The following is a 16,331-nucleotide window of genomic DNA, read 5'->3' on the forward strand; positions in this document are numbered from 1 at the left end:
ACAAAATTCTTGATCACAAACTTTAATAATTCCATATGTAAATTTATAACCAAATAATTTATTCTCTCATAGAAAGAATTTTAATTTGTAAGAAAAAAAAAATCATACGATGTATATATGCACCAAACAAAGGTTTTTTATTCTTATGGAAATATATATACAAGTTTATATGTATATATATCTCAATAAGTTTTATTTCTCCTTTTCATTTAATATTTTTAAATTGTATTAGAAAATTGAGGAACCAAAGACAAAGGTTGGTATATGGTGTATTGATTAATAAAAACCAAGATGAGAGGTGCCACTTGATCACTAATGTATAAAACTTTTGTCTATTATCATTTGTACCTACCAATATCTCTAACAAGTTAGACACACACACACAACAACAACATTAAAGGATAAAGAGTTAGATGGGCATTAATTAATAAGTGATTGGCACTTCACATGCTTACCACTTGAAATGGGTAGGTAAGTGTGTCATTTGAATTTCATCTTTATTACATTATTATTATTTAACATATTTTAAAATATACTTAAAATTTTAAGTTTCTATGATTTTGACTTAGAAAAAATTAATGCAAGTTGTTATTCATATTTAATAATATGATTTCTTTAATATATAGCTTTATTTATGTGACAATATTGAATTTTCATGCAAATGCATGGAAATATATGTTTTATGAAAAGTCTAAAAAGCAAAAAAGAGTGATAAACAATTAATGAGAAAAATGGAAATTCATGTGGAATATATGAAAACTTAATAATAAAATTTTGAAAAGGATTGATAAGTGAAATTCCTTGAAAGTTCCTTGAGTTGTGGACCTTAGAAACCAAATGGTCCATGTAAAGCCAGAGAATGAACAGCAAATGTTTTGCATTCATTTGGTTAATTTAGTGTGGCCTTGAAAAAGAAAGAAAGAAGGTATATGTGTGTTTTAGACTTAAAATTAAATAAATAAATAAATAAATAATAAAGCTATTTTTTATTACGTAGTTATTATATTTAAAATAAAAGCACAAATATCCAATTGTCTGAAAGGCAAACAAAGTTTAGTTTCACCACTAGAAATAATAAGATTGTTCATTTTAAGACAAAAATTTACTAGTTTTTTGTTGTATTTAATTATTTTTTAATAAGAGGCTCTTTTTTCGTAAAATATAGAAAAGTTGAGATATAATATCACTTTATTATTTATTGCAGATTGGGGATAAATACATGAAGTAAAAGATTATAAACTATTATTATTTCTTGTAATTTTAATAAAAATTTACACTAGATGGGAAAAAATAAAATTTATCTTAATTTCTCATAAATACGTAACAAATGCGAAAAAATTATTATCCTACTCCTAGTTGACTTGGTTAGATATTAATAAATCTATCAATATATTGAAAACAACAAAGAGGTTGCTCCAAATATTTCAATTTTATGAAAAGTAATTCAACTTTATCAAATTTTCAAAACATCACTAAATTTTCAAAACTTTTATTTTTAACTCTAAATTAAATTAAAATTATAAAATTATAGTTACTTTAATCACTCGCATGGGCGGTGTTAGTGCCATTGCCGACACAAGTACATAATTGGTGAGCATCCTCATGTCAACATAAGCATTGGAACAAGCATGCGATCGGTGAGCACTGAGCACCCTCATGCTAACGCAAAGCACCTCCAATGCACTGCCTCCTTTGTTGACATGCTTGATCTTAGCATCATCTCACGTTATTTTAATTTTTTATTAAAGATCTAATTATCGTATAGGTCCTTATAATTGTGTATTTTTTTATCTTTTGTAGTCTTTTTAATATTTTTAGATACAATTAAGTCCTTATATTTAATCGAATTAGATCGTTTTAGTTTACATCAATATTTTTAAGTACAATTAAGTCTTTGTAATTTACACTTGTCAATTTACACAACGGACTAAAATGACTTAATTTGACTAAATATAAAGACTTAATTGTACTTAAAAATATTGCAAGGACTAAAAAGGCAAAAAGTACATAATTACAGGAGCCTGTACAGTAATTAAACCTTTATTAAAATACGGAGAGCATGAAATTATATATATATATATATATATATAATAGGATTAAAAAATGAATAAAAAAACAAATGAAACTTATCATCAAAATAAAAAATATAATGAGGATGAGTTGTGCCACACTTTTTGTGGTTGTGGAAATGAAGGAAAAGAAAGAAAGAAAGAAGAGGGATGGGAAAGGGATTACCGAATCATGCCTTCATGGTCTCAAATCCATGTAATAAATTACTCTCTCTGTATTAAATGTGATGGAACTTGAAGGACTTAGGTGAGATGTCTTCATGAACCTTCGTTGCATTCCATGCTTGTCTTTCTCTTTTTGTAAGCATTTGAGTCTTCTCAATTTAAAACTCTTATTAATTATATTTCTTTGATTATATGAGAAAGATTTCATCATTAATTGTATATTTATATATGTGCACATCCTTATTTTGAGGGATTCTAATTTACTTGATAATTATGGCTATTTGTCAATTCCATTAAAACACAACCATAAAATTTCAGAGTTGTTCTTTGTTTGCATGTTCATGTAAAAATGAAAAAAAAAAACAGATTTTTTTTAAAAAAATCATAAAGATAATGTTTACCCTTATATATCATGCTTATATACCTTTTAAATAAAAAAGTCAATAAAAAAATATTTATAGAAAAATAAAATATTCTTATTTTTTATTTTCATTCATTTGAGAAATAAAAAATAAAAGCCACAATTCAATCCCCATTTTAGCCACGTCAAGTATTCAAATTTCATCTCATGCATGGTGAATAGTATAAATAATGTGCTTTGCCTATTTTAATAAAAAAAAACCACATTTTAATAAAATTTATAAATTGATTTCCAATAATAAAACTATAGAAGTATATAAGAATATGTTATGAAAGCATATGAGCAAAAGATGATTTTCATAAGCGCATATTAGTAATTATCTAGTTTTAAATCACTATCCAAGTAATTTTCACTAATTTTACAAATTTTCAAATCCTGGATTAGGAGAGAATCAAATCCCATTCATTAGCATGACTCTAATAAGTGAACATGTAGCCTAAAATTACTTAAAAGAATCAAATCCCATTCATTAGCATGACACTAATAAGTGAACATGTAGCCTAAAATTACTTAGAAATACAAGATTTATATGTTCACAAGCATAATTTCCTGTCTGTTTTCTATTCATCTTTGACCATCCAAATGAATAATTGTCCATGTCCCAACAAATCATCATCATATGATGAACAATGCTGCAAGAAAACAGAAGTGCTTAAAGAAGACTCAATCAACATCATACAATAAAAGCTCTACATTATCAAATCCATTAACAAGGACAGCTGTTCTTGCTTGACAATTCAAATTTACAACAATCAGAAAATATTCATTCAAATAATCAGAAAATAAAATCATACAAGAAAGGCTCCATTATTGGAGATCTTCCACTCTATAGTAGAAACTCTGCTAAGATGCAACCAAGGGGATTTCACTTTATAATGGTGTAAAAGAATGGGAATTAACTATTTAATCTTCGTCTTCAGTTTCCTCGTCGTCATCATTCTCTCGGTACCGCCATATGGTATCTTCAACATTGTCACGGTCTTCTTCGGTTTCCTCACTATCTTCTTCGACTTTTGTCTCAGTCCATGGCTTCTTAGCGATGTCAAGATTCCGGGAATCCAAAGTCATAGATTTCCTGTTTGAGATCTTTGAGATGGGCATCTCAGGCATCTCATGTATTGGACTTGGTTTACGTTTTTTGGACTTCTTGCTAGAACCACCTTTTACGACATGAGCATCTGGATCGCTAGCATCATCAATAGCACGGGTCGTAGCAGAAACTTGCTTCCTGTTTTCTTCGGAGTTGTGACCTGGGTGTTCCCGTTTCAAATGAAGGTTTAGTTTGTACTCGTGGATGTAGGCTTTTCCACAACCTTCGTAAGGACAGGCGTATGGGCGATCAGGAGGAGCTGGAGTGTAGACTATCGAAGCAGGCTTTGGGTTATAATGGACTTTTTCCACAGGAGCATGTTTTGTGAACTCTGTCACGGTGTTCTGTATAAACATCATTAGGACAATGCAGTGTGTAAATAGAATTTCAACAACAGATGTTTATTATCATAAAAATTTGATGCGCTGCTGTCGACGCATGATGCAGCCTAGATTCATGGGAGGGGCAAAGATACCTTTTCATGGAAAGTTTTGAGGTGGGCGTTCAATTTGTGTTCTTGAGTGTACCTCTTCCCACAGTCTTTGTGGGGACAAACATGATAGTTCTCTGGCAAATGTGTTTTCATATGAGTCCTTAGGTTAAAGTCCAGGGAAAATGCCTGTCATGTGTAGATGAAAGTGGTAAAGCAATTTTCATATACATAACTCAAATTTTCAAATATAAAAACAGAGACAAGGGAATGGTGATGGTATTGAACTTATGCGATTACATCAACAACAGAGATAAGCATAAGAGTTGAAATCAGGAGCATGAGCACTACTGGGTCTTTGAAATATTAGTGGAAGAGTAAGTGCCACTGTGCCATACAAATTAAATCAAAAGTTGGATCCCCATTCTGCCACATATCTGTCTAGCACTTATAAAGAGAAGCCTTATCAAGTTTGACCTGACGTTGCTATGCCTTATTTAAGGAGTTTGGAATAAGCAGAGGAAAAGAAATAAGACAACAAAATCCACAGTCATGGAGATGCAAGTGATGGTAAAACAAACATGTCACAGGAAATTTAAGAAAGAGTTGCAGGACCATTTCTTTCCTTGCTACCCAACTTAGGTTTCTAGAAATTGGCTTGCCACAAATGTATAAATGTTTTCTTAGTTAAAAGAAATGTCTGTTCCAGCAGACTTCAGTCACAAGCAACGGGGTCAAATTTTCTCCCTATTCTGAATATTCAGCTTGAGGATTCTAATTTGACACTTGCACATTTGCGTTAACACATCCATTCACCAAGAAGGGTGCATATGAGAGGAAAATTTTCTTAATAAATAAATAAATAAATAAATAAATAAATAAAGAGAGAAATGATATATCAGGCATAGAGACAGCAACTTCTCACGAGACCAGCATGCCGAATCGCAAGAAATATATTTTGCATAGAAATTAAAATCATAGAAGTGAATCAGTTGACAGGATAATCACCTTACCACAACCTTCATAAGGGCATACATAATCTTTTGCCCCAGTATGAATAAGAATATGTCTCTTCAATTTGGAACTGTCCAAAAATTTCTGTGAATCAAGTACAATAGTAATTAAAAAATAGAATGGCAATAAAATAATAAAAGACAAGTGAACATAATCTTGCTACCCTTCCACAGCCTTCATACGGGCAAATATGTTGCCTCTCTCCATGAATGTGAGCATGTTTTCGTAAGGCACCTACATCTATAAAAGTTTTTCCGCAACCTTCATGACTACAAAGGAAAAGAACCTCAGTAGTTGGTTCAGGTTCAGCCTCTTTTGTCTCAGTCTCCTCGCTCTCTTTTAAAACTTTCATCATGTCCTCTGAATGTCCAATAAGAGGGAAGATATTGTTTAGAGGCATCCTTTGTGAAAAATTATAAAGCTTTGACATAAATTTTCTACTCTTTAAAACTCTGAAAAGGAAGTACAGAAAACTATGGCCAAGGTTCATGCTTAAACATACTTTACTGAAGACAATAATAAAACATAAATGGTATCACACATGTAATGAAAGCATGATACCACTACTAGTCAAAATTATATTCAAACTGCAAATAAACAAGAAAAAGATTTTCTGGGGAACATCTGGATTGACCAAATGATTGGGGCAAATTACTTTTGTGCTTCAACTTTTATTGATGATCTGATTATATGTTCTAAAAGGTCTCTTTTAAGCCTGCCAAGAACACATTTTTACTGGATGATCATAATTCGTGCAGGAATTCTTAAACCATAAACCATTAAACCTATGATTAAAAAAAAAAGTTGTGATATTTCTCACTGCTTTCTTCACAAAGCAATCCAAATCCATTCCCAAACTCAGTCTTGACCTGAACACAGAATCATGTGAGTGATGCAAATCTGGTATTCTCCACAAACTGTGTGTCAAGGCATTCAGCATCCTTATCTTCCTACACCAACCCATAAACCTTATTGTCAACATGTAATCTACATGCTTCTATAAACACCACAACATCAATGCCTCATAAACCCCAATGTATGTCGAAACCCTAGCCCTTAGGGCCACTTCACAATTACAACAACTTCATCACCACAATGAAACACAGCTTCTAACAAATAATCCAGTCATCCACCAATCCACCATATATAAAAATAGCAGAAAAATCTCATCTTTTTTCAAACAAACACCATAAATCCCATCAATCTAAAACAAATAACAGCAATCAAGAACATCATTTCAATAGCATCCCAACATCAAAAACACCAAAAAAGCGAGATTTAAAATTTTTTAAAAGGAGAAGAAGACACCTGTGACCCATTTCAAAAGCAAGCACTTCTCGCCCGTCGCAGCAATCTCCTGCGGCACCCTAATCGAAATCACCACCCAAAAAGAATCACAAATCTCAACCCAAAATCCACACAGAGACACACACATACACAAGAATCATCCAAACAATAAAATAAAATAAAATCGAAATCAAAACGAAACGAAACCCCGCAAGAGAGCTCACCATTGGCGGAACCACCGAACGGCGGGTGCCGGCGGCCTACTATGGCGAGCACGGCGAGCAGGCATCAAGGGAGCATAATTGGCATGGAGATCCATGGATGGAAATTAATAGGGCCTAGGGTTTGGAGGAGAAGAGAAGGAGGAGAAGGGGAATGGGAATGGGAATGGGAAGAGGAATGGCACGTGAGAAGAGGAGAATGAGATAGGGATGATGGAGCCATCTCGGAAAGGAAAGGAAAGGATAGAAGGTCGCCATTAAACACAACACGCCTTCCATCGTGGTATACCAGTATTCTTACTGCTTCTATAGAGAAACCTCTTTTTTTTTAAAAAAAAAATAATTATAATTAATTAATTATTTATTTATTTTTAATGCATGATTATTCTCTCCGGGTGTGTCCTTGTCCTTGTGCTTTAACAGAGAAAATTCTTGGGAAATGGATAATTGCTATATATATATATATATATTTATTTATATTTTTATGTACCATCACAAACAAGAGGGTTTGTTTGTTTATGAATTTTTTTTTTATGGTTAGAATATACACCATTATTATGGCTTAATAATCTTTTATAATTTACTATATATAGGATAGACTAATATACCAGACAATGAAACTTGTTATATATATGTCAAAATTAATTTTTATATATATAGGGATTTCTAAAATAAATAATAATTTTGTTTTTAATAATTTCTTGACTTTTTTATTTTTCCCCTAAAGGATATATTAGTAGATATAAGTAATTTCTCATTTATTATTTATAATGGTGTAATAACCCATTAAATTTTTGGTTATTGGTTTTTTAAAATCTTAAAATAAAAAAAAATTTATTTTATCCTTTGTTATTTATAGCACCCTAAGAATATATGCTAATTTTTATGGATCTATATAGAGTGCAAGAACCAAAATAATTTTTTTTTTATAGATTAGATGCTACATGAATGTTAACCCAAATTTCTTTGGGTAATAGTGGCTTTAAACCATATTTATATTTATATTCCTATAAAAAAAAGTTGAAATTAGATGTATCCTTATAAGTGATATATTTTGTGTATATTCCTACATATTTTTATGTATAACTTAGGGTCAAAGATTGAGTTAACTTTATGTACACAAGACTTTGTTAACTTCTTACGTATTTTGATTTATATTGAGATTTCTAAAATAAACAATAGTTTGGTTTTTAATAATTTTTTTCTCTAAAAGATATATAAGTAAATATAATTAATTTCTCATTTGTTATGGCGTAATAACCCTTTAAATATTTAGTTATTGGTTTTTTAAAATCTCAAAATAAAAAATATTTATTTTATCCTTTATTATTTATAACACCCTCGTTATAAAAAATTTCTAGTTCCAACTTCAAAATTTTATAAGATATATTTTTTAAAATTTTTTAAATATATATATATATATTTACATTATTTTTTTTTTCCAACCGTTGAATAACAATATAATTATTAGTAAAATTGTATGTATCAAAATCAAGTAAATTTTTCAGGAGGTTACCAAACTATTACCTTGTTTCATTTGGGTATCTCAACTTTTGATTTGAATAAAAAAGGATACCAAACTCTTATTTTTTTTCACCGACAGGTCACTCATAACATTCTGGCATAAATAGAATTTCATAGTAAGCATGTGGTTTTTAATGAGTTTGTTCAGGTAAGTTTTCCATTTCATTAAAAACCACACACCGACTGTGACATTTCGGGCTCCACATCAGCTTATTTATGGTGAAATATTATGGATGACTTGTCGGTAAAAAAAAATCAGAGTTTGGTATCATTTTTGATTCAAATCAAAGTTAGGATACCTAAATGAAACAAGTTAATAGTTTGGTAACCTCCAGAAAAATTTACTCTATCAAAGTCATTTTATAGGTAAGAAAACAAGCCACATATATCAATCCATTATTCTTAAATTCCAAAATAAATAAATAAATAAATAAATAAATAAAAAGAAAAAAAAGAAAAACTCAAATCATATATTTATTTCATCATCGTCTTCTCGCACTCATCTCGCGCTAAGCTCACGCCGCACCTCATCTTCTCTAATCGCCACCGCCTTTCGCCTTCTCTAATCACCACCGCATCTCACACTCACAGCATCTTGTCCTCGTCTCTATCTCTAGGGCATAGATTTCCATCTCAATCTCTCTCGATCGTTCTAGGGCCTTATGATCCGAAGCTCCAGGTAGTCTTTCTGAATTCTCTATTCTCTGTTTTTGGGGGAGAAGAGAACCTTGGATTAGATTTTGGGTTTTTTTTTTTATTTTAAATTTTGAAGCTCATCAGCCGCCCTGCTCATCTTGAAGGTGTTGGTCTTTCAGCGTTGTTGCTGCTCTTGAAGGTGTTAACTGTTTGGCTACTGGTAAGCTTGAAAGCCTCAGCGAATTTGAGAGTATTGCCCTGTTTTTTATAGTTTAAATTTTGAAAATCACTAGTTTTAAAAGCTAATGGTTGAAATGAATGATACATTTGCATCAATTAGAGAACTCTTATCACTGATTTTTTTGGATTTCATGTGTTTTGTGATGGATATACTTGGGTTGTTTGTGATTTTAATGAGATCGTCAGCAGGATTAACAGAAAAAAAAAAAAATCATAAAGACATACTTATCTCATCTTAGGATTTTGCATAGCAAATATTGTATGAAAATTGTTTTGAATTGAATAATCATGTATAGCAGAGTTTTGTGTTTAATAGCGGGAGATCTCAATCACATAATCTAAATTTGTTTAATTTGCGGCATGGATTTATATTTATGTTAACAATGTTGGTTTTATTTGAAATTAGTCTTTTTTTGGGTCCAAAGATGGACCCAAAAAGAGTTGAATACTTCAAGTCAACCTAATAAGCATGTGGTGATTTGTTATAAAATTCCTTGTTTCATCTTTTTTTGAAGGACTTAATCATGGTTGAAGTGGAGTTGGATTCCACTTCAAGTGTTTGATGCCTTGATCACAACCTCTTCCCCCTTCTTCCGTTTATTTTTTAATCCCTTTATGGCGTGTAAAGCTAGTGCCCTGTTGCATTCAACCCATCATTTGTGCCTCTTATCTAACAAACCAAGTAATTGGACTTTTCAACATTATTGGTAACCAAGATCCCTTCAACATTAACATCTCTCTTGCTTTTCATGCTTCATTTGCAGTAATCTTTTAACATAAACTATATTTTCAATTCAATTCAATGTTATTTGATTCTCATGCAATTTCGACGAAATTCTACACATTATCATATATTGCTTATATATGTATCAAGCACTCAAGACTTTGATTCTTGATTCAAAGTGTATATTAGTCAATTCTGTGTATTTGATGATCACATGCAGGTAACTGAAATAAATTGCAAAGAGTCCATGGCCCCCTAATAAAATTCAGATTCTATTCATGCATCTTCTTGTCACATGGAACTACTTGTATTTAAAAATTTTTGAAGAAATGGAGTTCTTTGAGCCTTTTTCTGATGCTTCACATGAACTACAAAAAATTGGTTTACAAGAGACAAGTAATTTTTTTTAATATGCTTGTTTCAAAACCTGCAACCATTAGCAACCATATGCAAGTTAAATATGCTACTTTTAAAACCACTAACTATGTGAAACCATATTAATGGTTATGCAAACAATGCCATCTTAAGGCTATTTTACACAAACTTAGTGTGTCAATCATGTTTGTCAAGTTTGCAAATGTACAAACTTGAATGGTTTCTTCATGGTGTTATCCATTTTTTCTCACTCACTCTTTTTTCAGATCCAAGGTCTTGTTGATTTTGAGAAAATCATCAGCACCTTCATGAACACTTGGTTAAATTTGGCAGGAAGGTTATTAATATTACAAATTTACAAGCATCTGAAAATGGCTCTTTCCTTGAACTTTGTCATTCCATTTGGTAATCACCGTTGAATATATTATCAGGGAATAATTAAGCTTAAAGAAGCAAGGAAGTTCAGAGGTGAAGGGATGCCATTGCATTTGAGTAACAAGAAAGGAGATTTGTGATTCAAATTGCTGGCCAAGCTGCAGCTGCAACGCCAAAACCACCTGTTGAAGTAACAGAGGTTTGTTATTCTTAAATTCTATGATTTAGATTTATGATAACTTGTAACTGTTATCAACCAGTAGTTTTATACGTGTTGTATTTACCTATTGAAATAGAACAATTCCATGTGCATAAACATCAGTTCTGATAGATACGATGCCATACTCTGCGTATTCAGGTGCAAGATCTGTAAATTACCAGGAAAAAATCAGTGATAAGAGTTCTCTAATTGATGCAAATGTATCTGGACAATTGTTCTCACCACTCTCTTGGTGGCTTTGAGTTGACAAAACTCTTAACAATAATGCTTGTGACAATTATTCTTGTAAGGATTCATCTCTATGATCAATTATTTGTATCATTTTATCCTGTTTGCTGTCTTTCATCATTCTGCAACACTTGTTTTTCTGGTAACTATATATTAAAGACTATGCTATCATGGCAATTGTATCAACAATAGTGAGTATTTGTTATGATTTCAAATGTAAAGTTGGTAAGCTTATGACATTATGATTTCATAGTGGGTCGTGCATGTTCCTTATACCTCAAACATAATGCAGCACAAGACTATTGATATTGTGCTTGCACGAGGGGAGAAGCTGAATAGTTTAGTCGAGAAGAGCTCAGACGTAAGTGCTGCATCCCAGGTAAGCCCATACCTTTATTTTTAAAAAATTTAATTAATTAATTAATTTTTTATGTTAGAAGACACGGACTCTCAACTAGGGATGTAAATGATACACTACTACTACTAGCTACTCGAGTTCGATTTGGGAAAAGCTCAAACTTGACTCGTTTATGATCGACTCGAGCTCGAGCTCGAGTAGTGGAGCGAGTTGAGTTCAAGTATGTTAATACTTGACTCGGGTGCTTGCAAACTTAATCGAGTAGTTGTATTTGTTTGTATATATTATATATTAGTTTGTTATATATATATATAATTGAGTTCGAGCTTGAGTTCAAATTCGAGTATAAAAATATCTATGATTAAACTGAGTTTATTATCTTTAATCAAGTTTAATCGAGTAAGGTCAGAATTTATGTATTGAGTCAAGTTCGAGTTACAAAAACAAAACTTGATCGAGTTTGAGCCAAGTATCAAGTAGTGTATCGAATAGTGAGTTTTCAACCGAGCTTGAGCTCGAGTAACTTGTTGCTCGGCTTGACCTCGATTGATTACACCCCCTACTCTCAACTACTAAATTGGATGGAGTCCAATACTCAATCTTTCACTTAACATAAAAATAAGCTACTATTCTATTAATTGAGGAGTCAAGTTATTATTTATTTATTTATTATTATTTTATAATTTACTTTTATCATTGTACTCTAAAAGATCCCATTTCTTTTTGTAATTTTTTATTTTCCTCCCTCAAACACACAGATATGGCCAAATGTCATATCATCATACTTATTTTTGTAGAAAAAATTAAAATAATAAAATACATTAAAATCTATAAAATAATATTTTTGAGACTTAAAAAAATTATTATTTTATAAAGATATTTATTTATGAATAAATAAATAATTTTTTGATTTTTTGATAAATAAATATTTATTAATTTAGATGGAGTTTTTATATTTTATGATTAGTAAAAATAAAAGACAAAAGGTAATAGAGACTAAAATTAAACAAAATCCATGCATGCATAATAAATAACTTGTTGCATTTTTATCAAAGTTTAAAAATAAAAAATGTGGTCAAAATTCCTATGAGAATGACAAAAGTGATAATATTTCATGCAAATATAAATAAATAAATAAATCTTGAAAATGACAATGAGTGTAGTTTAAAGTATTATAAAGTCGCAAGTATACTTCGAATTTAGTTTTGCAATATACTTAATGTAAATTTTATAAATTTACATTACCTTTTTGGCTTTTTATTTTCAAATATTAATTTATATTTTTGTTGAACCTTAAAGAATTTTAAAAAATCATTAGCGTATATATTTACTGAAATTATTAATTTAGGATAACTAGTCCGTAAAGCACATGGAAAAGGTCCTCAAGGTTCCTAGCATTTTTAAAAGAAACTCTAGCTACCTACAACCTCCCCCATGCCACTTTTTAATTTTATTGCTTAGGCTTATAGGTTTTTTTTTTAAGGATGAACATAAGTCAATAGAATTTTTCTTTAAATTTTCATTTTTAGAGATTAAAGAGTCCTCTCTTACCAAAAATCCATGCATATAAATATAAAAGAATTATTTTTTTTTAAAGAATAATAAACCACCTAAACAAATCTTTTAATATATATGTATATTTATATATTACATTAAATCTTAGGATATTTAATACAAGAAAAAAAAAATAGCAAGATTTTTGTATAGACTTTTATTCGTAGAAATATAATAAAGGCAAGGTTCTTCTTGACGAAGAAGCAAACTATCTATATTATATATGTACTTCAAACTGCATTATGCTACGCAGCTAGAAGACAGTAAGATCTACGATCTCAATTGATAAAAAATAGCAAGCTAATCAACCTTAATCGATTGGTTCAGGAATTTTTAGATTCATGTTTTCTAATAAACTTTCATAAAAGGTTATTTTTTTGGTTTTGTGATTTGGCGTATAAATTTTTGTATACGGACAAAATTGGCTTTTAAATTTCTCATCATTATTTAGAAAATTTCAAATTATTTAAATATAATTCGGAATATTAAAAATTTAGTCTTAAAATTTTCAAAATACTATTTATTATTTCGAAATAGTTAAAAATTTACCCATGTTTTAACTTATAATTTTTTTCTTCAAGTTGTAAATTAGATGAACTTGTCTCCTAACACTCCAATTGTGCCAATGTTGTTATTTTTTCTTGATGCGATAGCCGACGTGCCTAGACACACAGTATATATTAGGCTAAATAAATGAAATTAGTATTTAACTTAGGAAAAAATAACACTTATTTCTCTATTATATTTTAAAAATAATAATATCTTATTTTTTACGTAATCTATTTTTTTTATTTAATCCATTTAGACAGTAAAATGTTTTACATAATTTTATATAAATTAGTGCTATTGATGTTGTTATGTTTAACCGGTGTTTGGTGCAAGTGGTCAAGATTGGGTCACTAGGGTTAGTTATTATTAATAAAATATTTTTTTATATATTTTCTCTTTTTAATTTATATTTTATGTATTTTAGATTGACAAGAATAATTTCCGTATTTTCATTGATTATAATTTGTGAAATAACATATAAAATATTTAAAAAATTCTCTTAACAAGGTTAATGGGTAGCCACATAAATATTATTTAATAATAAAAATAATATTTTTTAATATAATATTGTGTGCAATTTATAAAATTTAATAAACATTAATTAACTTGATGATAATATTAATTTAATTTTATATTTAAATTAAATAAAGTAGTGCATGACTTTATCAATAGAATTTTATTTTAACTCTAATTAAATATGTTGGATAATGATGTATTTTAAATTTTAAATTTTAATGTAAAATTATCTTTTCAATATCTTTTTAGTGAAAAGGAGTATAATTATAAATATGCCAATATCATAGTTTTAATCTATGTTTTTGTGAATACTCTGGACGAAAGAGAACATACATCTTGGTTTTCCTTCCGTGTAAGACTTTCCCACTCTAATAGCTTTATTAAGTGGTAAATGTGAATGTCCTCGATTTCCTTTTTTTTTTTTTATATATATAATTTGTAATTATTGTCTATTTTTATAACATGTTAAGATATCATGTATATATTCCAGTAGATTTTTAAGATTCATCATTAGAAGTCATCCCCTCGCTTGGTAGAGCTGTGAAGCACACTCATTAGAATCATATATGGCCATTGCAGTGAGTACTGTATATTTAAATATTATATTTGAAAGGTGGATTCTTGGACAGTGAGTTTATGGGCATGTGGGCTATGTTAGCATCCACTTAATTTTCTTTATAACTTAATTTTTTATCATTTAAATTTTCAAAAATAATAAATTAGGAATTCTTCCAAAAATCCTAAATTATAAAATGACAAACCTTCTGGAGTTTGTGATTTATATTTAGGGTTTAAAAGTTAAAATTTAGAGTATAGAAATTAATGCTTGGTATTTTAGGGTTTAGGTTTTCCAAATTTTACATGTATAAAGTTTTATAGTATTTGGTTTTATGATTGAAGTGTTTTATAATGTTTTATAATTTGTAGTGTTTAGAGATTTATGGTTTGAATTTGAAAGTTTATGAAAAAAGAATGGTGTAATACTGATGTGGATAGCTCTTATATATATTAATATATATATCTGATTATTGGATGGGTATAGGTCGGGTATTTAACTGAATTAAAATAATTTTTAATAGATTTAAAATACTTATTAGAATTAATGGAGGATCCATAATGATGAAATTAATATTATCATAAAATTAATTTGAATAAAATTCAAATTAACATATATTATTAATATGATTTGATCTTTAACACTGTGCAGATAAAATGAACTCATTAATTGAGAAATACGGCGCAAGTTTTTTTTTCCGCCATCTGCGCTGGTGTGCTCTATAAAATGTATTCAAAAGAACGAAGGCTAGAAGAACAAAGGCTACAACAACAAAGGCGAGACCAACCAATCATTATCAAAGTTTCAGAACCAAAAAAATATATACCACCAGCCGTAACTGTTTCAGAACAACCACCACCACCACCACCGCCGCCACAAGCACCATAAACACCACCACTTACCACCACAGCACCGGTCACCATCGGTCAATCTCTTCCCCAAAATCATATGGATGAACTAATGCAGATAGCCTTTGATAGCCCTTTTGAGAACCTTGATTTTATGAATATGCATGATAATTTGGGTATGTTATTGCACATTTTCATGCATCTTTTGGAATTGTTATAGCACATAAGTACGCAATTTTCATAATTTATTATTCTGTCATCTTTGGTCTTATTTTCTAATTCTCTTACAAAGATTAGTGTACATTTTATTTTATTTTATTTTATTTTATTATTATTATTATTTTTTTGAGAAAGGTGACAAGCGCCGGAACTCAGGGACGAACACGTGAGAGAGCAGCACTCATCACCGAATCGTGCCCTCACCTTGCGCGAGATGGGGATCGAACTTGGGGAGCCACGCTCGACATTCGAGGTGAACACCCTACGTAAGGGACCCGATGCCAATAGACCAAATGGTCATTGGCAGTTTACATTTTATTTGTTCACTAATTTATGTAGCTTATTATTATATCCATTTTTAAAATTACAAGTTATTTATGGAAATTTTATATCCTCTTACTAGGTTTCACTTTTGGTGACCTTGTTTCTGTATTTTGTTTTTTTTTTTTTAATTTTATATCCGACTCATCAATAATATATAATTTAAACCATTTTTTATTTCAAATAATTAATTAAACAATTAATAAGTCTTGTTGTATAAAGTGTTTCCAAATTTTGAATCACTAGATTAAAAGCTTATGGTATATGTTTAATTGAAATTCTTTCTAAATAATTCAAATAAAAAATATTACATATACACGGTTAACAATGAACAAAAAAAAAATTAAAAAAAAGTGTTTGATGCTTTTGGAAGCTTTTGGGCTTGTTTGAT

At 29.8% G+C, this 16,331-nt stretch overlaps 1 protein-coding gene and 1 long non-coding RNA gene across 4 annotated transcripts; one reads left to right on the forward strand and one right to left on the reverse strand.

Annotated features, from left to right (window-relative positions):
- Positions 1-3,328: 3,328 nt before the first annotated feature.
- On the reverse strand, positions 3,329-6,975 carry LOC120256850 (zinc finger transcription factor YY1-like). 2 transcript variants are annotated; one of them, XM_039264524.1, is made up of 6 exons: positions 6,701-6,975; positions 6,498-6,556; positions 5,353-5,549; positions 5,184-5,273; positions 4,221-4,364; positions 3,329-4,089 (listed from the first exon to the last, which is right to left on the reverse strand). In XM_039264524.1, exons 1-6 carry the CDS (start codon positions 6,793-6,795, stop codon positions 3,559-3,561), a joined length of 1,116 nt encoding a protein of 371 aa, XP_039120458.1. In that variant the 5' UTR covers positions 6,796-6,975; the 3' UTR covers positions 3,329-3,558. The 2 variants fall into 2 exon arrangements, with proteins under 2 accessions (XP_039120458.1, XP_039120459.1); XM_039264525.1 differs by lacking the exon at positions 6,498-6,556 and having other exon boundaries at positions 6,701-6,776.
- Positions 6,976-8,711: 1,736 nt separating this feature from the next.
- Positions 8,712-16,028, forward strand: LOC120256824. Of its 2 annotated transcripts, XR_005535421.1 has the most exons (7): positions 8,712-8,900; positions 9,022-9,077; positions 10,628-10,770; positions 10,930-11,076; positions 11,312-11,398; positions 15,204-15,576; positions 15,755-16,028. It is a non-coding gene; the product is annotated as an uncharacterized LOC120256824 (long non-coding RNA). The 2 variants fall into 2 exon arrangements; XR_005535420.1 differs by lacking the exon at positions 10,930-11,076.
- Positions 16,029-16,331: the final 303 nt, after the last annotated feature.

This window comes from Dioscorea cayenensis, unplaced genomic scaffold, assembly GCF_009730915.1.
Source record: "Dioscorea cayenensis subsp. rotundata cultivar TDr96_F1 unplaced genomic scaffold, TDr96_F1_v2_PseudoChromosome.rev07_lg8_w22 25.fasta BLBR01001667.1, whole genome shotgun sequence".
NCBI lineage: Eukaryota > Viridiplantae > Streptophyta > Magnoliopsida > Dioscoreales > Dioscoreaceae > Dioscorea > Dioscorea cayenensis.